General features: G+C 46.5%; 1 protein-coding gene across 2 annotated transcripts in view; it reads right to left on the reverse strand.

Moving 5' to 3' along the window:
• HSD17B7 (hydroxysteroid 17-beta dehydrogenase 7) overlaps window positions 1-23,177 on the reverse strand; it is a 179,633-nt gene that overhangs the window by 86,346 nt on the left and 70,110 nt on the right. For both annotated transcript variants that reach the window (XR_014960605.1, XM_085601517.1), the window contains exons 4-5: window positions 8,692-8,806; window positions 4,947-5,141 (exon numbers count right to left, since the gene is read on the reverse strand). Coding sequence is in view for 1 of the 2 variants with exons in the window: in XM_085601517.1 (XP_085457643.1) it covers window positions 4,947-5,141; window positions 8,692-8,806 (310 nt within the window). In the remaining variant the exon portion in view is untranslated. The remainder of the gene's footprint in view (window positions 1-4,946; window positions 5,142-8,691; window positions 8,807-23,177) is intronic.

Below are 23,177 nucleotides of genomic sequence, written 5' to 3' on the forward strand. Positions count from 1 at the left end.
CGTTTTTCCCATGCATTTTTCCATAGGACCTTTAGAACGAGCTACAGCCCGAACGGCTGAACAGAATTACTAGAAATTTGGCAGAGAGGTAGTCCCTAGGTCAAGGAAGTGCCTTTTGTAGGTTTGGTGTAAATCTGTTCAGTAGATTCTGAGAAAATAGCCTTTAAATCAATATATATATCTGAGCCCGCTTACGGTACGCTTACCGTACGCTTACCGTAAGCGTACGGTGGCGTGCGCGAGCGCGATTCTGATTGGCTCTTAGATCTTAGTAAACATTCGAATCGGCCGAAACCAGGAAGCGGCGTCCGCCATTTTGTCTCTCGCATTGAGAGTTATTTCTCAAACTTGATGCCCAAAAACATGTTACGGGGCATTTTTGACAACTCCCTCCCACACAGTCATGTTGAGGGAGTCCCCAAACATCCCCCAAGAGCAAAAACGGTTTTATTTTTTTTTCGGCAATTTCGCCGAGTACGCTTACCGTACGCTTACCGTAAGCGTACGGTAAAAAAAAAAAAAAAAAAAAAAACACTATCCACACTTACCCCACCCCCTGTGCTTTTGGTGGCCGGAGGCCACCAAATGTACAGGGCTTATTAATAGGTAAAAAAAACTAAATTTTGGCAACATGAAATTATAAAATCGAAATAAAAAAAACACTATCCACATTGACCCCACCCCCTGTGCTTTTGGTGGCCGAAGGCCACCAAATGTACAGGGCTTATTAAAGTTGATAAAAACCGTGCACGGAACGAACTGCGTTAAGTGGGCGCGCACGCCTCGAATGGCGTAAAGTAACTTAGCATTTAAAAAACCGTACAAATTCACTGAAAAAACCATAGGTTTCACACACGTTATAGTTAGGAATTAGCATTTAAAAAACCTTGCAAATTCACTGAAAAAACCATAGGTTTCACACATGTTATAGTTAGCGGAAATTTTACTGATAAAAAACCAGTGAAATTGCCCCGTTATAGTTAGTGCTGGCAACTATAACTCACGCGACCGCAATCTTCTGCTGATGACATATGTGTCTTTATGAAAAAAAAATATTTGTAATATATGTATAGCTAAAAATGTATGGAAGAAGACATGGGCAAATAAGTGTCTAAATACAGTATTAGCATCAGCAGAGGATTGCGGTCGCGTGAGTTATAGTTGCCAGCACTAACTATAACGGGGCAATTTCACTGGTTTTTTATCAGTAAAATTTCCGCTAACTATAACATGTGTGAAACCTATGGTTTTTTCAGTGAATATATATATATGTATGTGTGTATATGTATGTGTGTATATGTATGTGTGTATATGTATGTGTGTATATATATATATATATATATATATATATACCGTGCGCGCAGGGTGTGCGCACAGTGAAAAACCAGTGAAAAAACCAGTGAAAAACCAGAAAAAAAAATAAAAAATAAATACACAACTTAGCATTTAAAAAAAAACGTACAAATTCACTGAAAAAAACCATAGGTTTCACACACGTTATAGTTAGGAATTATCATTTACAAAACCTTGCAAATTCCCTTAAAAAACCATAGGTTTCACACATGTTATAGTTAGCTGTACATTTCACTCGTAAAAAACCAATGAAATTCCACGTTATAGTTAGATCAGGTAACTATAACTTGCGCGACCGCAATCCACAATGTGTAATTTCAGATGTCATCATTGATGTCATGAGTGATGTCACTGACCATGTCATGAGTGATGTAATATGTGACGTCATCAGCAGTTTATTGTGGGCGCGCAAGTTATAGTTACCTGATCTAACTATAACGTGGAATTTCATTGGTTTTTTACGAGTGAAATGTACAGCTAACTATAACATGTGTGAAACCTATGGTTTTTTAAGTGAATTTGCAAGGTTTTGTAAATGATAATTCCTAACTATAACGTGTGTGAAACCTATGGTTTTTTCAGTGAATATATATATATATATTTTCTTGTGTCTAGTGGGCTTTCATGCCCCCCGGGGGAAACTTAGGGGTAATAACCCCCATCTGCCCTCCCCCGGGGGAGGCAGAAAGACTGTCCCCTTTGTGTTTGGGGAAGTGGAGGTATTGGCATGCCCATTTTGGGCAGTCTCTACCCCTACATTTTCAAAACAAAATAATCACTGGTGTCTAGTGTGCTTTCTGCCCCATACCCCCTGGGAAGGGGCAGATCGGGGGCTAGTGCCCCCACCTTCCCCTTGGGTGGAGGGGGGGTGGGGCGCAAAAGACTTTGGTTGTAATTTCTTCTGGGTGGGGCATGGTCTTGCCCATCGTGGGCAGCCCCCCACCTCTCTTATTAAAAAATCAAAATCAAAACCCTGCTGCCTAGTGGGCTTTTTCCCCCCCTGGGGAGCAGATCAGGGGGTAATAACCCCCATCGGCCCCCAGGAGGGGAAGAAAGATTGTCCCTCTTGTGTTTGAGGGTGTAAGGGCATTGGCATGCCCCTTTTGGGCAGCCCCTACCTATTAAAACAAAATCCCTGGTGCCTAATGTGCTTGCCCCCCCCCAGTGGGGAAGGGGGCAGAAAGACAGAACATGCCCATAAACACTTTGGGGGAAGCAAAGGCCCTTTTCAATGATACCTCTCCTGTGTGTTTCGGTGTGAGGGGGCTGAGATAGCCCCGCAAGTACCGAAGCAGTGAAAGTGAAACGAGCGGATCGGCAGATTTCACTTTCACTTTAAATGCAATGACGTCAGCACACCATGCACGCCAATTGTCCTTACACTGGAAAAAATAAATTATGCCTCAGGTGGCTGGGAAAGCTCTTCCCCAGCTCTTGAGGCTGAAAAATAAAAAAAGGAAACCCATCTGCTGCAAACAGCAGAGGGATTTCCCAGTCGTGTGCAGAGGACGGAACAGTTCCTTCCTCGGCACATGACCATCGTGACTAAGTACGGAACTGTTCCGTCCTGAGCACCGAACCGGTTAAACAGGGGCATCATAGGCCTTATTCAACATCCAGGTAGAGGAGGACACTGTAGGTGCACATGCTGAGGAATCTCGAGAAACAAAGTAAGTGAGGAACTATGTGAGACTTGCCATTTCACCCTAATGTTTAGCGTTTTTAAGATCAAATACACAGAATGAGGTACATTGTTTACTGTATATGGTTACTTATGTTTACTTAAGTAGGTCGTCACAAGACCCTCACCTTCACTGCAACCTATGAGGCAGTAGCCAATCTACCATATGATAGCCAATTCCCATTATATGAAAATAACCACTTTTTACCAAAGATAGGATGCGCTCAACAGTCAGAAAAACAACAAGGCGATCATTTTGCATAATGATTTACCGCACCGCAACATTTCGCACATGCACACTGGAGTGAGTTAAGGGGTCCACTTGGAGGGCTAAATAGTTGATCTCCGTGAGCCCTACAAACTGCATCACCACACAGTCAAAACAAATAGAACCCAAAGCAGAGAATTAGACATGAAGAGCCCTGAAACATGCAGTAGATCCAGCTAAGAGGACCATCTGAGAGGCACAAGATTTGACCTTCGCCAGCACCGCATAAATGCCGTAGTCATGATGACACCACAAAATGAGAACATGAAATATTCTACATAATGTTCCCCATATGCATGAATACAATGGATAAATACAGGCGTAACATGGCGACCCATGGCTGCCTCTTACTTCGTACCCGCCAGAAATTCCACCCAAGGGTATAATACCATGTAGACACAGAACCTTCTGATGGAACCCCCCCCCTCTCTCTCTATGCAAGACAGAGGGTGACCTCGGATTTTAAAACTTAATCACACTTACCAATGTTTGCCAGATCCACCACATGGCTTTCCCAGACATTGAGCACAACCATTTCTAAATAAAGAATGGCTATTTGTCCTAACAAAAGACCCCCTGAAGGGAAGTACACACACATCCTGCACTAACTGAGTGAATTTCACATAGTCACACATCAGGATAAGATGGAGGTAGTCATGGGTGAGATAGGACCGCATGTAAATAACTTCATATACTGAGCTCCTTTTGGTTTCCCTTCAGGTTACAGGTAACAACTACATTTGTAACAAAAAGATCTGTTATACACAAATAACCAAGACCCCATAAGTGTATTGTACTCACCTGAGCACAGAGCCAATTTATAACAACCAACCGGGATCTGATCCATAAGGTCCTGATGAAGGCCAACTTACCCAAATGGGCATAATTGGCCAAAACATGTTGACCACTGATGCTAAGGAATGGTAATACGCCCAAAACATCACCTCCTTTTTAATCTTACCCCATCCTGCCTTTTACATTAGTAAACACTTTATACAGATATAGGAGGCAATTTTACTCTTTCTGCACAGATCCCACCGATATCTTCTCCCAGAAACTTTCCCGCCTAATGGAGGCATCACTCACCTGGAGAAGTGAGGGCCCAGGAGCAGAACCCGAAGAGGACGCTACCTACTATGTCACCTCAGAGAAGATTATATATACCACTGGTGGTAATTAGTGGTTGAGGGTTTCCGAGACAACACTTGTGAGACTCTAGTATCTAGACCGGTGTGGTTCACTCTTCTCTTGATTTATGCACTATCTAAAAGCACCTTTAACTAAATCTCCCATGTACCAACATCTCCCAACTGCCTACAAATGCACACAATAATATCGATAGGCAACTGAGAATATCGCTAACTAAAAAGATCTGATGAGCGCAAATAGTTCACCTTACAAAACAGAGCAGGCTTCATTGGCAATGTAATTAATCTTCTAATCTGCAACTAGAAGCTCAAAGAAGGTACACTATGGAAAGTAATAAAAACAATCAATTGATAGCTTGGGAAAGAAAAAAAGGCAGCCAGAATGCAGAAAATAGTGATAGTTAATGTCTACATTCCACACCTTATGAGTAAGTTACCAGCTTCCAGAGATTTGTAAAATGGAGGTCGTCGGTCCCTGGTTGTACCCTGGCCTCACCTGCTGGTTGAAGCGTTCGTTCAGAGCCAAGCTGAGCAGATCGGTGGCGTACTTGGATGAGCTGTAGGGCTCCCGTCCATGGCTATGTTGATAGTCAGTCAGACTGAAGGCATTCCGCCGCGCATTGCTAGACGATGTCCAAATTACCTGCGAGGGCCTTCCAGCATTACAGAGCAAAGGCCCCAACTCTCGTATCTGCAGAGAAAGGAACATGAAATTGAAGCTTACAGAGACATGTCAGAGAGTGGCACAATGCTCAAAGAACAGACAGACAGACTGAATAAGATTTTACAATAGATGTTGTTCAGTAACCTTCACTAGGCAACCAGTGGAACATAATAAAGCAAATGGGTGTTCTGTGCTGCAGAGTCGCTCAATCTCAAATTTTGACAGTGGAGTCAGAATCCCATGGTTAATAAGGGTATCCTGTACAGGATGTATAAGTCCTCACCCACAAAGGGGACATGCTTCATCACTGAGCTTTTCTGGTTGTTAGGTGAGCACTGCAATACCTCGTAAGCCCCACAAGTGGGCTCTTTACCGCAGATATTTTATTCTCCCTGCCATCAATCCACATATATTCGAAGTTAGATGTTCAATCAAATTCCACAAGTGTCTTATGCATGAACAAATGTCAAATAGCAGACGTCCAGTCCAAATTCAATGTAGTAAGTCGTGTGGTATAGTGACCCCAGTTCAATCGCATTTGTCCAAGTCAAAGTTCCTTATACGTATCATACAGGCCATTTTGCTCGGGATAAGGAACTTTGACTCGGATGAATGAGATTGAACTGGGGGTACTAGACCACCAAACGTACTACATTGAATTTTGATTGGACGACTGCTATTTGACATTTCTTCACTTCATTTAACATTATGAATAAACTAACTACCCAACCATGATGAAGTCCGTATGGATGAAACGCGTTGGCTGGGCAGATAACTTCTATAAAGAAGCCTGAAACTCATGCACAAGACTCCTGAGGAATTTGATTGAACATCTAACTACGAATATATGTGGAGTGAGCATCGCATGGTACGTGCCATAATGTTGTTAATGGAGTTAAACTGATTTTATAATTGTATGGTCTTTTTCATTAGCTATTGTTGATATTTGGATTGTCAGTGTCTGCAGGGCAGTGGGGTCATGAGAAGCTGAGCATAGACAAAACTTTGAGTAACACTAGTATACACTAGTGTGACATCTGATGGCTCACACGGACGGTCCATCATATTTGTAGAATTGTAAGTTACCACTTAAATTTGAAGAGCTGGTACATTTGGCAGCTTCACAGACATGATCTTCCTTATAAGTGAGAGAGGACTAGGACTCGGTTGTATATGGAGACACAGATTGCCTGCTGGAAATGGTTTTCCTCTTTGACTTGCCCACTCATGACATTTCTCCGACTTCTTTATAGTGTTCACCACAGTACATTGTCAGGGTGGTGTAGTAAGGGTTCCTATCTCCTTACAGGGTGGAGATCCTTCAGCACCGCAGATCATCGCACTCATTTGGCCACACAGAGCTGGAACCCAACTGAGGCGAAGTTTGGATTTCCTCAACCATCTACATCCTGCTCTCTGGGGGCTGACACATCTTATTGGGAATGCTGCATGCATGCTGGCAACACCGAGGCTGCTACTGGGCTCCCAAACTTACATGGGCAGGCCAGCAAAAGGCAGATTTACATCTCACTATACATCTTAGCTGCAGGGCATTTAGCTGTGCAAGTTTAGCGGAAGTGCATTAACTGCCAGTGCACTTGCTGCAATATGTTCCCTAGATATCAGAAGCAAGCATTCACCACACGCAAAGCACAATGTCTAGATCAGAGACCATCTGTGCACAAGGGACACAATTATGCCCAATCTATTTTATGCTACGGCACAGAGCCAGCTGCATCAATACTCTGTAAATTATAGGTGAACAAAGAAATTAAAATATTTCACAAAGACATGGACAATGAACCAAGGCATTTCTGAGAAATGTAGGCAACATCTTACGCCTGTTGCCCACAAAAAGGTTTGAATACAGGCTGCAATAAAAAGAATGACAGTCTGCAGGTGGTAATTTTCCATTGTCGTCAGCTGGATAATGTCTTAAGCTGTGCCTGCCTCAGGAAGTCTTCTAAGGAGTCACAAGATTTTTCAGCTTGCCAAATCTTCCAAGCAAACAATCAAGTGCTCAGACAACCTAGTTAAAGACTGTAGCAAGCTCTTCTGAAAGGTATAAAGGAAATTGCTGTTCATGAACTTTTGGAACAAATGCCATTACATTCAGTTGGCAGCGAAATCAAATGTTACATCGTAAGATTCATCCAAGCCATTCTCTTCTCAGGTGGAACTATGACATCCGCCTGGGGTTGTACCTTCTTGCTATGCACTCTTTGCGTTTGAAGGTTAGACAACTCTTCTTTCCAGGTCATGATGTGTGCTAAATAGCAAATGGTGAACAATGAGCGTAAAATCATCATGGGAAGTGCACAGCCCAGGTCCTCACAGTTGCAATACGGACATTTTCCCCCTGAATCTGCACCCTGCAAGAGAAGCATCACAATATGTGTGTAATGGACGTGGTCCTACAAGTGACTATTGAGGCATATGTCTCCTTCCAAATACCGCAAAACTTTAACTTTTCAGAGACATACTGCAGTTCTGTTTCAATGGATTCATGAGATACAATTCATGTGGCAGAAATAAATGCAATGGGATTAAAGTTATGTACAGGGATGATGTGGTGACCCCTAGAAAGCAGTGACAAGAATTATATTCATAACAATTAGTGAGAGCACACAAAGGAACTAGTCCCAAAGTCAGCCTGAGTCCCACCCATGGTAACTCCAGAAAACCCTAGTCCACCTGCTGGAACTCCATTCAAGGTCCCACTACCACTTGTGAGCGAAAGGGTTACAAATATTATTTCTGTCCGTTCACTTCTTTTACACATATCAAACAGAACACATCACCTCTTTTTTAACCGTCATTATTCTCAACCTGCCAAGACTTTCCGGTAAGTTATTCGCAGAGACACCCAACACCTCCCAGATGCTAGAAACACACAAACGCAGCAAAGCTTATGCCTAAGAAGCACTCAACTGATTCATGTCTGCACCCCAGGAAGGCTGGCCACCTTAATGGAAAGTAAGTTTGGAGGCAAGCAACAGTCGCCCTCATTCAATATTGTTAGTAACTATATATGCTATGTTTACAGGGAGCTTCATAACTATTCATAAAATGCCATCAAATGGAATTGCGGAAGGGAAACTAGCTGCACATCAGCATAAGCACCTGGACAATACAGTTGGTGTTTCTCTGATCCGAACTCAACTGTGCCAGAGGTTGGTCCTTCAGAATTCCTGTTGTCTACTTTCTACACTCTAGTACTCCCAGTGTCTAACCTCACACTCCAGACACCCTCATTCATCCCTGATCAACTTCTAACCATCTAAACCTTCAGTGACTAATAAAAATCTACTTCTTTCAAGCGTTGACCCTCTGATCTACAATAAACCTCTCTGACCCAAACCAGCAGCCAGTAAATCTACCAGTGGTGAACTTTATATCACAAAAAACACACTTTTCCCCAGCTGAGGAGCTGCTGAGTTGTTAGCTAACAAATTCTACCAAACACACATATTGTGCCGTGAAGAAATACTGTCCAGGTCTGGCTATCTATCTCCCTTCCCATTCACTACAAGAAAGATACCTTGCTGAAAAACAGCAATAAAACTTTTGTATTTACCAGTATAAAATGGCCAAAGACATTGGTCTCAAAAACTTCTTGTAGCCCATCCTCAGTGACCCGATCCTCCTGGGTGAGCAGGCCCTCTCCGGTAGCAAACATACTGATGGCTTTCCTGCAAAGTGACAGAAGCAGAGAATGAAGGCAAACATGACAAAGCTCAAAGGACTACAGCTGGCAACAAATAGTGATTCTACATACATCCAAAGCAAGGAATTCATGACAACACCGCCAGAGTTATGGTTTGACAGTGTACTTGTACAGTGCATACGCAAAGAGACAGCCTAGACATGGCAACTGACCGAGACCCACTGCCTGACAATAAGTGTACAGCAAAAGCAAAGAGAAACGGCCAAAATAAAACAACTAAATTAACATGAAAACCAGGCGCCTGCATTAGATTAAACCTTTTCTTACCTTACAGTGAGAAGCTAAATAATAGCCTTCCCACCTTCTGGTTCATTACCTTTCCATATCGTAGCAGGCGTCTTAGATGACACCCTAACTTCAAAGCAATAGAGATGATCAAGACACTCAAGCTCTACTTCTACAACTAAGCTGAGACACCTAGGTCATTCTGAAGCGTGATAAACTCAACAGGTTTAATGACTATCACACAACCACGTGCAATGCAATGAGTCAGAAACAGAAATTGCAACCTGTGGAAAATGGTTTATCATCCATCCTTGTGAATAGTGGTTGAGGGAAACTGAAGCACCCAGCAGTTATGCCAGCATGAGCCTTTGCGTCATCATGGGAAGGTAACCTGCCCTAACACCTCAGATAACCAGAGGCAGTCAAATCCACCTTTAACACTTGTGACCAGTGCGGTATTCTGTAAACCGACATTATGTATTAAAAGGTCAGTTTGCAATATACCGATTCTTAGTGGGTCGCAAATCAACTTACTTCATGAATAATAAAGAGGTAGATTGCAATTTGAAAACCACTAGGAATCTAAGCCATCATAGAGATGGTAGCCGGCTGCGGTTAGCAGACCGCGTTTGTGATTCTTTTAAATAAAGATTTGTTTCTCCCAAATGCAGTTCGTTTTCCTTACAAGAAAACATACGAAATAAAAACACAAATAAAAATGTAACTAACGTTTTTTAAGAATAGGCACTGCTCCTTGTCACCACTGCCAACTTTTCAAAAATATTCTTTTTATTAAGGACCCCTTCACGTTTTCGAATGGCTTACCACTACACGTTTGCAGTCAGTAAAGTATTAATGGTTTGCGACTGGACTTCATTTGCAAAACATTAATACATACCATTCAGATTCAGTATTTGGAAGGAACGCCCTTAACATGCGCCTTTCAAATACCAAATCGGTATTGGGTAGGAAACCCAAAATACAATTTGATAACGTTTTACCAAATCGTAATTTGTGATTATACATACCAAAAGGCCTTTGGGCGATCACAAACGGCCCGATTCGCAGAATCAGGCCATTTGCAACCTTAAAGAGCTTTTGTATATTTGGCTCCAAGATGCAGTTGTCTGTCCTGAGGGTTACCTAAATGGGTCCAACCCACCACTGCACTCGTATTTTCCTAGCTAAACTATGCCAATAGACTATATCTAAGGCCTGTAAAGTACATAGGCCTGCAATAGAGAATTACAGACTCGCATTATCAGGTGTTTGTTCTGATGTTGTAAGTCTATTATTCTCTATTGCAGGCCTAAAGTTAGAAATACTGAGGTGGATGCTGGACATCTTACATACCTTTACAGATTCAGGAAGTATTTTTCAACTTTTACTGCACTTCATACTTATTTGCAAAACCCGAGTCCTGATGAATGCCACCGATACGTTATTTGAGGGTCAATGCTGCAGATACATGTCAATCTCATTTTGTGTGTAGAATTATCCCGCACTCATTTTTATTCTGCCATTAGGTGATTGATTACATTGCATGTTTCCACCTATTAGGAAGCTTTATTCCTTTCTAGTTCATTCATTCCCCTCTTCACACTCTCGCACCCTTTCAGACCAGACGCGTGGCATAGCACGCTATTTACATTCCATCTCCCCAAGCTCCGCAATACTTTGAATGGTAGTAGCTTGCATCTACTCCTTTGAAGAGATGCCAGGAGGGGCCCGATGATGAAGCATGCCACCCATAGGGGGTGAGGGCCTTCGTCCTTAGACGAAAAGGTTTTCCCACTACATTAACTTCATTTTTGTGCAATTTTCCAAATTTATTGGCAGCTAGTTCTTTTTGTGGTTATTAATTGATGAATGATATACACTTTAAAAGCAACAAAGTGCAACTTAAACATCATAACACTCTTCTACTGGATACCACTGAGGCAAATCTGCACACAGAACTCCGGAGCACCCCTCAGACACACCAGGAGCATACACTCTACAAACATGCACACAAGTTTACCTAACTACAAAGTCAATGAGGGCTTTACCGTGCCTTAAGGCGATAGGAGTGGTAGCAATATATAATACAAATGGAAATGTAATGACAAAACACCTTTAGGAGGCAAACTTAAGAGTCACAGCTTGGCAGCCTACTCCTGGCACCATATATACATGAGAAGTAAAGAGAAATAGTCAAAATATGTCAACTCTACGAGACTTGAGGCTTAGCAGCCTTCTGGGATAATAAATACATCAGATAAAGTAAGTAAAAACGTACATGATCCACTGCTTCATGCAATGCACAGGAAAACTCAAAGCACCATCACCAGTCACATGTGTAACTATGCCTATTGTCAGATAGTTCAGTGAGTTAGTTTGCCTCTGAAGCCTTCTGGTGCATAATGAAAGTCTCCAGTTCAAATCCGTTGGGGTTCCCACTAGTTAACGGAGGTGAATGGAAGTTAAAGAACAAGTTACTTACCTTCGGTAACGATGTATCTGTAAGAAACATTAGTTAGTTAGATTCCTCACCTTAGAATATCCCCAGGCGTCAGACTGGATCCGGAAGATTTTTCGTCAGCAATACCCCTTGCGCGTCGCTAGGCGACGTCTGCGGCTCCGCGTCCGTCGTTGGCGTCGTGCGCCGTAATGACGTCGTCGGAGTACTTAGACGCCGCCCTCGCGCGCTGACGTCAGTTCTTGTACATAGCTGTCCGCGCCAGGAACGCAGAGCCATGCAAGAGACCGACACTGGTACCAAAAAAGTCTAGGGCCCTGAAAGGGATAGCCTTAACCATAGATGTCAGTTCGCAGAACGGGGAGGATGGGTGGGTCGGTGAGGAATCTAACTAACTAATGTTTCTTACAGATACATCGTTACCGAAGGTAAGTAACTTGTTCATCTGAAAGAAACACGTTAGTTAGATTCCTCACCTTAGAATAGAAACCCAAGCAATACCAACCCCGGTGGTTGGTCTGCGAACCAAGATCACACCAGAAAGTCCTGGAGGACAGAACGGCCAAAGAAGCCATCCCTCCGGACTTGGCTGTCTAGGCAATAGTGCCTGGCAAACGTGTGTAGCGAAGCCCACGTAGCCGCCTGACAGATGTCCTGCAAAGGGACTCCCCGTCCCAAAGCAGTAGTAGCCGCTGTAGCCCGAGTAGAATGGGCGCGCAGCCCAACAGGAGGGTCCTTTTTTGCCAAGGAGTAACAGATTTTGATGCACAAAACAACCCACCGGGAGATGGTACGTTTGTGCACAGCTTTTCCCTTCTTAGCACCCACGTATCCAACGAAAAGTTGGTCGTCCACCCGGAACTGTTTTGTGCGGTCCAAATAAAAGGAGAGCGCGCGTTTTGGGTCCAGACGGTGGAGACTCTCTTCCTCTTTGGAAGGATGCGGAGGCGGAAAGAAGGTGGGCAAGGTGACAGATTGCCCAAGATGAAAGGGAGTCACCACTTTCGGTAGAAAGGAAGGACGAGGCCGAAGGACAACCTTGTCCGGATGAACAGATAGAAAAGGAGGCTTGGACGATAGAGCCTGGAGCTCACTCACCCGTCTAGCCGAGGTGATGGCTACCAGGAAAGCAGTCTTAAGCATCAGAAGACGAAGAGGACAATTGTGAAGAGGCTCAAAGGGAGCGCACATCAGAAATGTGAGAACAAGATTCAAGTCCCACTGAGGCATTACGAAAGGAACAGGAGGGAACATATGAGTAATGCCTTTAAGAAAGCGTTGAACCACAGGGGACTTGAAAAGAGAAGGCTGGTCAGGAAGCCGTAAGAAGGCAGAGAGGGCAGCAAGATAACCTTTCAAGGTGCCCAGGGCAGAGCCCTGCCGGGCCAAAGAAAGAAGAAAGAGGAGAACCTCAGAAAGAGGGGCGGAAAGGGGATCCACAGCCTTTGCTGTGCACCATGCCACAAATTTGTTCCACCGGCATGCGTATACCGTTTTTGTGGAGGGACGCCTGGCTGCCAGAATGATATCACAGACTTCAGGAGGCAAGTCAAATGGCATCAACTGCCGCCGCTCAATCTCCACGCATGGAGGTGGAGGCTGGACAGGTTCGGGTGGAGGACCGTCCCCTGCTGCTGCGACAGAAGATCCTCCCGAAGGGGCAGACGTATCGGAGGATCGGTCAACATACTGAGTAGCTCGGGATACCAGTACCTTCGTGCCCAATCCGGAGCCACCAAGATGACTTGGGCCCGGTCGTGCCTGATCTTCTTCAGCACTCTGGGCAGAAGTGGTATAGGCAGAAAAGCGTACAACAGACCGCAACTCCACTCGTGACGAAAAGCGTCGCCGAGCGAGTGCCGCCTTGGAAATTCCAACGCACAGAACTGCTGACATTGCGCGTTCTCTTCGGTGGCGAATAGATCTAACCAAGGCTCTCCCCACTGCTGAAAGAGACCGTGCGCCACTTCGGAGTTCAGACGCCATTCGTGATCCATCATGCACCGGCGGCTGAGTTCGTCTGCTCTGGCGTTCAGAGAGCCCGCCAGATGTTGAACCACTAGGGTAACGCCCTGGTGTTCCAGCCACGTCCAGAGGCGCAGAGCCTCCTGACAAAGGGTCCACGACCCCACCCCGCCCTGTTTGTTGCAATACCACATGGTGGTGATGTTGTCCGTAAACACCTGCACGACACTTCCCCTGACAGAGGGAAGGAAGGCTTTCAGTGCAAGTCGGATCGCTCTCAGCTCCAACAAGTTGATGTGGAGGCGAGACTCCGCCGGAGACCAGAGGCCTCTGATCTCCGCCTCTCCCATATGGCCACCCCATCCCAGGAGGGACGCATCCGTCACTACGACATGCTCCGGTAGGGGTAGGGAGAGGCTCTTGCCCGTGACCCAATCGCGGTCCGTGAGCCACCACTGCAACTGCTGTGCAGTGCCCTCCGAGATCAAGACATGGTCGGACAGGTTGCCGTGATGCTGGGCCCACTGAAACTTCAGGTCCCACTGCAGAGCCCGCATGCGCCGCCTGGCGTGATGCACTAGTAGGATGCAGGAGGCCATCAGCCCCAGAAGCCGCAACACTAGCCTGACCGAAACCCAGGATAGAAGCCGAAAGATGGGAATCAGGGCCTGAATATCCCGGACCCGCTGTTCCGGCGGATAGACCCAGAACTGCGCCGAATCGAGAACCGCTCCGATGAAGAGGAGCTTCTGAGAGGGACTCAGGTGTGACTTCGGCACGTTGATGGAAAACCACAGCAAATGCAGGAGATCCGCCGTAGTCTGGAGGTGGGAGACGACTGCCTGGGGCGAGCCCGCCTTCAACAACCAGTCGTCGAGATAGGGGAAGTCTGGAACCCCTGATCTGCGCAGATGAGCTGCGACCACCGCCATCACTTTCGTGAACACCCGAGAGGCACTGGTGAGGCCGAAGGGGAGCACGGTGAACTGAAAATGCTCCTGGCCCACCGTGAACCGCAGGTAACGCCGGTGGGCCGGCAGGACGGGGACGTGGAAATATGCGTCCTGCAAGTCCAACGCTACCATCCAGTCTCCAGGGTCAAGGGCAGCTAGAACCTGAGCCAAAGTCAACATTTTGAACCGTTCCTTCCGGAGGAAGGCATTGACGTTCCTGAGGTCCAAGATAGGGCGTAGGCCCCCTTTGCCCTTCTTGGGAACCAGAAAGTAGTGGGAATAACAACCACGACCTACTTCTGGGCTCGGAACGCGCTCGACGGCCTCTTTGGCCAAGAGGGCCGAAACTTCCTCTCGCAGAAGATGCAAATGATACTTCGAGATACGGTGGTACTGCGGTGGCATGGCTGGAGGGGTCGTCTCGAAGGGGAGGGAGTAGCCCCTTCGGACGATTTGCAGCACCCACCTGTCCGAAGTGATGGTACGCCAGTGGAGCAGGTGATGGCGAACTCTGTCTCCAAGTGGCGATGAATGGGCCTGAAAGCTCGGACTAGGAAGGCTTTGAGGCGGATGCTGCCGGGGTGAATGTGGACTGACCGCGTCGTCCTCCAGAACCACCTCGGCGGAAACCACGTCCGCGACCGCGTGCAGGTTGGGTCTGCGGCCGGTGGCTCTGCGGATGTGAGGAGGCGCCCCTTCCTTGGCCACGAAAGGGGCGAAAAGCGGAAGCTTGCGGCCGCGGGGCCGAAAGGCCCAAGGACGTGGCCGTAGCCCGGGAGTCCTGAAAGCGAGACAGCACACTGTCCGCTTTCTCACCAAAAAGGCGAGCGCCATCAAAGGGCATGTCCATGAGAGTGCTCTGGACATCCCCCGAAAAGGACGTGGACCGCAGCCAGGCGTGACGCCGAAGCGCCACCGTGGTGGAAATCGCCCTACCCAGCGAATCCGTGGTGTCAAGTCCACACCGGATTGCATGGCGCGCTGCATCCCTCCCATCGGCCAGAGCCTGGGAAAGTCGTGTCCGGGCCTACTCCGGGCACAGGGGCAGCACGTCCTCCACCGTATCCCACAGAGAGTGGGAGAAACGGTCCAAGAGACAGGCGGTGTTTAAAGACCGCAGGCCTAAACTGAGGGAGGAGAACAGCTTTTTGCCAAACTGTTCCAGTCTCTTGGAATCCCGGTCCGGAGGAGCAGACGGGAAGGAGGTTTGGGAGGTAGAGGCCTGGATAACCAGGCTCTCGGGGGTGGGATGTTGTGACAGAAAACTGGGGTCGCCCGGAGCAGGGCGGTGGCGCCTGGCGACGTTTCTATCCACAGGAGGGACTGTGGAGGGCTTGGACCAGGTGCCCTGCAGAACGTCAGTGAGGGCCTCATTGAATGGCAGCAGAGGCTCAGTGGATCTTGCTGCAGACTGAAGCACCTCAGTGAGGATGTTAGTCCTCACAGCCACGGCAGGCAGCTCAAGCCCAAGGGCTTTGGCCGCCTTGCGCAGCACCACAGAAAAAGCTGCACCCTCCTCCGAAGCCACAGTCGGAGGAGAGATGAATCCAGTGTCCGGTGAGGTATCCAGACCACTGGCCTACCCCAGTTCATCTGCCCAGTCCTGTGACAGTTGAGCCTGAACGGCCATAGGGTCATCGGACCCCTCCCAGTCGCCCCCGTCATCCGATTCCTGGTAAACAGGTGGAAGGAGTGGAGCCGGACGATAGACATAGTGAGTCTCGAGCGGCGTCGGATGCGGCGTCGGTGGGCGCCACATCGGCGTCGGGTCCGGACAGGGGCTGAACCGGGGAACGACGTCGACCGGAGTCGGCGTCGAGGGTGGAATCGGAGTCGGCGCCGGCGGAGGAGGCGTTACGAGGTCGACCGGCGTCGACGGGGGCCCAGGCATGGGCCCCTCGGGGACCTGCGGCGTCGGCCCGGAGCCTCCAACGGCGCCGGCGCCGGGACCGGAGCCGCCGGCGCGCAAGGTCACCCAGTCGAGTCCGCGGGGCCCGAAGGCGCGCGTCGACGGCGGAGGCAGTTTCCTCATGGCCGAGAGGAAGGCAGCGATCTCCGCCGGCGCCGCGTCAGTCCCAGGGACCGGCGGGTATGGGGACGTGCGCGGCTCCTGCGGAGCCGCGGGGGTGGAACCACCCTGACCCTCGGCCGAGTCGCGCGACCGGCGAGGGGAGTCCGAAGAGCGGTGTCGCCTCTTGGACTTCTTAGATCGCTTGGACTTACCCGAAGACTTCGAGCCAGACGAGCGATGACGTCTGTCGCGGCTCCGCGACCGATCCTTGGACCTCCTCCTGGACCGGGATCGAGAAGGGCGCGGAGCCGAGTGTCGGAGCTCGAGAAGCTTACGGGACCGCTCCCGCCTAGCTTTCGAGGTCAGGGCCTGACAATCGGAGCACGAGTCCGCGTCGTGGTCGAGGCCCAAACAGTAGAGGCACCGGCGGTGGTGATCGGTCACCGACATCAGTCGATGGCAATCGTCGCAAGCCTTGAACCCAGGCATCCTACCGGCACCAGATGTCGATTGACAAGGATCAAAATATTTAGTCAAAAAAGACTAAAAGGGGTAGCTCTCCCGGATCGGCGCTTACTGGGGCGGAAAAAAGAAGAACTGACGTCAGCCCGCGAGGGCGGCGTCTAAGTACTCCGACGACGTCATTACGGCGCACGACGCCAACGACGGACGCGGAGCCGCAGACGACGCCTAGCGACGCGCAAGGGGTATTGCTGACGAAAAATCTTCCGGATCCAGTCTGACGCCTAGGGATATTCTAAGGTGAGGAATCTAACTAACGTGTTTCTTTCAGATTCTAGTATTTACAGTGTTTGGATATATTGATGGTATCTAAGTGCTTTACAAGAAGTCAAGAGACTTTGGGCCTTGTTGTTGTATGACAAAGGCATTTAACTGCATAACATAGAAACTGTCCCTATGGCAGGACTGTGCATTGAACTTCTGCCCTTATGACTTTAAGTGTGAACAATAAATGTATGCTACAAAATAAAAGGAGAAATGTCAACAACAAAATAGATCTTTCATGCATTAATAAGTGTCTGTCAGGTCAAGGAGAACTGCCTCACTAGATGTTTCACGAGAGTGGCCTGAATTTCACACAACGGGAATCTATTTTCCAAGCGAGATCTGTACAACACTTGGTTGAGCATTTGTCACTCACAAGTGGCAGCACTTTTGAAAAACAGTATCTTTCTGGTCAAAAACAGGTAAAAGGGTCAAATACATTTATTTTTTTTATCCCCAGTTAAGTGCAAAGAAAAAGACTAGTACAAAATTTGGATTTGGATACAACTCAGGTTGTAGACCTCAAAACCTCTAACTGTTCACTCACATTGATTTTACATTTTGGAGAAGAGTGGAAAGTGACTCGATGTATATTATGAACTGTTTTATAAGGTTGTTGCATAAAACTTCAAATTGGTCATTGACGAGCCTTATGCTTTGATTCGGATTCAAATATCTGAGGCCAATCTGGATTAGAATGTTCTCCCTTGGCCACGTCTTGTGTCATCCAGTGAAGACAGCAGACTGAGCAAGAAGGATAGGTAAGTCAAGGATGGGTACTTCTCTTAGCTCAGGGAGAACTTGACAAAACTCCTGTTGCAATCTAACTATTACCTACTTCTCGGTCACAAAGCACCCAAAAGTGTCTCAGTTTGCAGTATTCAGATACATATCAACTGGCTCTCTTCAGATGTCTGACAGATCGGCCTCGCTGTATTTTAATGTGAGCTGATTAGACATGTAATCTGGATCAGATAGGGAGGGAAGAGGTCTGGACAGACTCTCTTGGACACAGAAGCTGCTCTAACCTCTGGGTTCATGTGACTAAAGTGCCATGCAGAACAGCACTGGCCTCTTAATTGAAGCACAATCTCAAAGATCAAATCTCAAAAAGTAAAGAAAATCAAGTTTGGGACAAGAAGTCTGGTCAGTCGAGGTGCTAAACTCTAGTACGAGCAATTAGGCTATCTTCAGGTAAAGAAAGCATGCTCCAGTTTCAGAAGAATATTGAAAACCAAACTGTTCTGTTCCACCCATAGCTCATATTCCCAGAGTTTTTCTGTTGATGTGATTCTGGTCAAACTTGTGGACAACCTGCCAGCTTATTGACTTGACATAGCACGGAGCGTAAGAATCACTATCTATAACAACATTAACTTAACGTGTACGGTAATACTTGGGCAGGAACTCAAGAGGCGGTCTAGCGGGGGCGTGGTCTGGCCACGCAGGAAGATGGCCGCCTGACGAGTGAGCTCCGTCACGGGATGGACCCTTAACGGATATTTCCTACCTCACAGCGGTTTTGGAGTCTTCTTCTTGTGCCCTGCGACAGCCGGAAGGTGGTGGGCACGATTTGGGCAAGTTTTTCGACGATGTGACGGCGAAGCTTCCCTGGTGTTGACTGCCTCGATGACAGGGTTGTGTGGAGCTGCGTGTCTGGCGGGGCCTGTCTGACGTATCTACTCAGGCTGCCTCTTCTTCCTCCTCAAGCCGCGCCTCTGTTGCGAAGAACGCCTGCCCCCATGAAGCCGCGCCTCTGTTGCTGCTGAAAAGCGCTTGCTTCCTCATGGAGCCGCGCCTTCGTTGCTGACGACGGGCGCCCGCCTCCTCATGAGGCCGCGCCTTCGCTGCTCCTGACAAGTATCTATCTCCTCATGAAACCGCGCCTTTCTCAAATTGCCTGCTGTAATGTTTCTTTTCAGGAATGTCGCCTGACAGGAGTCAGCATTTTTGACGTGTCGATGCTCAGCTACTGGTAGGATTACTTCCTTCTATAATCCTGTTGTGGCACTTATATCGCTCATCTCATCCAGTCAATGAGCGTATTATCAGGTCAGCAATTAATTTGCGATTCATCACGCTAAACTGTTCTTCCAAGCTGAACTTCTTTGCTACAGTCACAGTTTCGCGCCTTTTGACTTTGGTTACAGCCGACGCTTCATGGCCTCCTTTAGCGTAGTCTATATGTCTTGTACAAGAGTGTGCTTTTTTCCAATGCCATTATAGTGCCCAGGTCAACTCCTTCAGTTAGGCTGTGCTTTTTCTGCTCTGACTATGATTACCTTGCATTCTACAGCCTTGTTCATCTTGCTGTGCATGTAGCTGTGCTTACTATTATTATCATAATCGCGCATATGATGTTTCATTTTATCTTACCTCTATTTACATGCCTTTGAATATAGCGGCAGTTGTTATCATATTAACAAGTGTAAGTAGTGGGGGTCATTAAGCAATGATGTACATTTTACTGTTTAGAAATGCATTATAAGTTTCTTTTAGCTTATTAATGTCATACATATACAGTTACTAAGTGTTTCTTTTGCATGTCTTGGTATTCTTCTGCAACTACATATAAGCATTCCTCAACAGCAAGACGGCTTTACGTACTTTCAAAGTTTTTATCAAACATTCTCCTCAAATGTTTGCCTCTAAGCAAGGAAACAAGGCTTCTAAACCACTTCTTTTTGCAGAAGCCCTCAAGCAGTCCACCAATATGCCAACAAAAGGCAATGCCTCCTCTCCTTCCGCTTCACCTCAGGCTTCGGTCTCTAATGGTGGGCAGGCGTCGGCGGCAGCTTTGCAACGTATCCTGCACGAAATTTCCGAGGTTAGTCGTCGATTAGATGACATGCACCTTACAATTACATCACTAGCTGAGGAGACTAAATCAATTAAGACAGAAATTACCAACTTTCATACGAAGTTTGAATCCCTTGATTCTAGAGTTCTGGCAGTGGAGAATCGATTGGAATCTCTTCCAAATCAAGACCGGGACCTTTTACTCTTCCATAGTAAACTCATTGATTTGGAAGACAGAAGTAGGAGAGACAACATCCGTTTTTTTGGCTTTCCAGAGCGCATTGAAGGGCAGAGTTCCAGTGCATTTTTGTGTCGTATACTCCCAAAGCTAACTGGTATTCCTTTCAATCCACCTCTGGAGATACAACGGGCTCATAGAATTGGTCCTCCACGTGATGATCCTGCCGCACGCCCACGACCGATTATTGCCTGTCTTCTTCGTCATGAACAAACAAGACAAATATTATCTGCGGCTCGGCTTCAAGGCTCCTTTTCTTTTGAAGGTCATCGCATTTTTATGGCAGCTGATTTCTCCAAGGAAACTAACGAGCGGCGGAAAGCCTTTCTCTCCATGCGACCTCAACTACGTCAATTAGGTATCAAATATGGCCTATTTGACCCAGCACGCTTTCGCGTTACCAAAGATGGAGTTTCTAAGGACTTTTTTGACCCCGAGCATCTTCAGCAATTCCTGGACCGTCTTCATCCTCAAGAAATGGAAGTTCTCACAACACCCTCACAGCAAGTTCAGCCCCATTCATCCTCTAAGTCTTCCACTACATTGCCAGATCGCAACAGGCGCCCTCCTAGCAGCCCCCGACCTCGGGGTAGGGATCTTGAACGTCTTCATCGCTCACAAGAAGATAGGAAATCTGCAATACAATCGGTTTCGGTTGCTACATTTTCACAAGATCTGCAGAGAGACAAGTCACGTTCTCCTCTTAAAACTCCTTCGGATGCGGACTGAATAACTCTCTCACTTATGGAAGTTGCTGACCTTAATACTATTGGCAGTTAACTATAGACTCTCTTTTCTTGAGAAGTCTTATTTCTATTGTTAATTATTTACCACATTTCTCACATGTTTTGCTGTTCTTATAATATCTGCTTGTCCTTTTTTACCTCTTTCTTCCTAGCTTTCTACCTTATTTCTTTTCTCCTCCAGTCTGCTTACTGTTATTTCTCTGCCTAATAATATCACTCTTTCTTCTTCTTATATTCATTGCTTCTCCTGTTACAATTTATTGCTTAAATATTTCTTACTAATTTTGCATTTACTTGGGCGCCTTGGCGTCTAATGGTTTAATTTCAGTTTTATTATTCTACTTGCACGATTGCATGTTGGTCTATGTTTATTTATACACGCATTGTATGCTTTATGATATTAGGTTACTTTACATTTAATTATTACTAGACTCCCCCCTCTAAGCAATATTGCTTCTGAATCTTTATTTTGCTCTTTCTACCTTTTTATCGTACCTAGGTTCTTTTTCACAATGTTTTTCTGGGCTTTCCTTCTATACCATTGCTACTCTCCTAATCTTTTCTCTTTTCTGTGGGGTCTTTTCCCGTGGCGGTGCTCTAGTGCGCCCAGACCCGCGGGTAACAGTCTACGGTCTCTTGATCTCTCTTTGCTTTTACCCAATATTTTATAGTTTTCCTTATTATTGTATCACCTCTCTAAATTTCATCTCCCTTTTTCTTCTTTTATTATTCTTCTGATCGCTTCTTTCATGTATTCCATTTAAATCAAAGTTCCGTTTCCATTTATTTTATTTTTGTTTCCCCTTCTTTTTGTCATTTCTTTTCTTTTTCCTTTGTTTGGTTCAGCACGTTGTTTTGTGTTTCACTCTCCTGTCTCTGATATTTGCGTTGTTCTAATATGGCAAAAACACACTCTCTTAATGCAATTACTTGGAATGTACATGGTCTCACCCATTACATAAAACGGAAGAAGGTTCTTTCCTATCTTCAGACTAAGCATGTAGATGTAGCCTTGCTTCAGGAGACCCATTTGGATGCTCTAGAATCAGACAAACTTTGTAGAGACTGGGTGGGTAAGGTTATACATAGCAGCATTCAACAGGATGAATCCACGGACGCAGGTCCCCTTCGCAAGTGTGGAGTTGCAATTCTTCTTCGCAAGTCCCTTCCGGTCACTGTCTCTAAAACATGGTCAGATGTAAATGGCCGCTACGTTTTTGCCAAACTTAAAATTGGTGATTCTCACGTCTGTGTAGGATCTGTATATGCCCCTACGGGTACCAAGAAAACATTCTTCCTTCAATTATCCCGCTTGTTGCTCGAAATTAATGCATCGCAATATTTGATTGGTGGAGACTGGAATGTGACGCAAGATTCTATTCTAGATAAAACTGGTCCACTAGATAGGGGCAATGCTTCAGATAGAGCTTTGCTAGGTGACATTATCTCAGATATCGGGTTGGTTGACCATTGGCGTATCAGTCACCCAACGGATAAGGAATATACTTTCTTTTCGTCGACTCATGGTACGTTCGCTCGTCTTGACTACTTCCTCATCTCACAGAATGCAGTTAAGTTGGTCACGGATTCCTGTATTCTGGAAGCGGCATTGTCTGACCACTCTCCGGTTCTCCTTTCCCTAGAACTGGGACTTTCTAGTCCTGGACGTAAGCCCTGGCGAATGAATATCCAACGCCACAGAACTCCTGTTGGTAAATCCCAACTGCAGTCACACCTTCAAACTTATCTTTCTAATAATCAGGGATCCGTGACCTCCAGCAGGACTCTTTGGGCTGCAGCTAAGGCTACTTTAAGGGGACAATTAATGCGTGATGCAGCACTCGCTAATAAGCAAAATGCGAGGAAACAAGTGGAGCTCGAACATGACATACAAACCTATTCTCGCCTATATATCACTTCTCCGTCCTTACAAAATCGTAAACTGCTTGAACAAGCCCGAATGGCCTTAAACAGTCTTTTTACATCTAAGGCAGAATACGCCTTACAGAAAATGAAAGGTCGACACTACGAGCAAGGAGAAAAGGCGGGAAGGTTATTAGCCGCACAGTTGCGTCAACGGGAGGCATCTATGGCCATCCCGGCCATCAGATCTGCGCAAGGACACTTATGCACAAAACCTCAAGACATTGTCAAT

The sequence above is a fragment of the Triturus cristatus genome, chromosome 4_2, assembly GCF_964204655.1.
Source record: "Triturus cristatus chromosome 4_2, aTriCri1.1, whole genome shotgun sequence".
In the NCBI taxonomy this organism is placed as follows: Eukaryota; Metazoa; Chordata; class Amphibia; order Caudata; family Salamandridae; genus Triturus; species Triturus cristatus.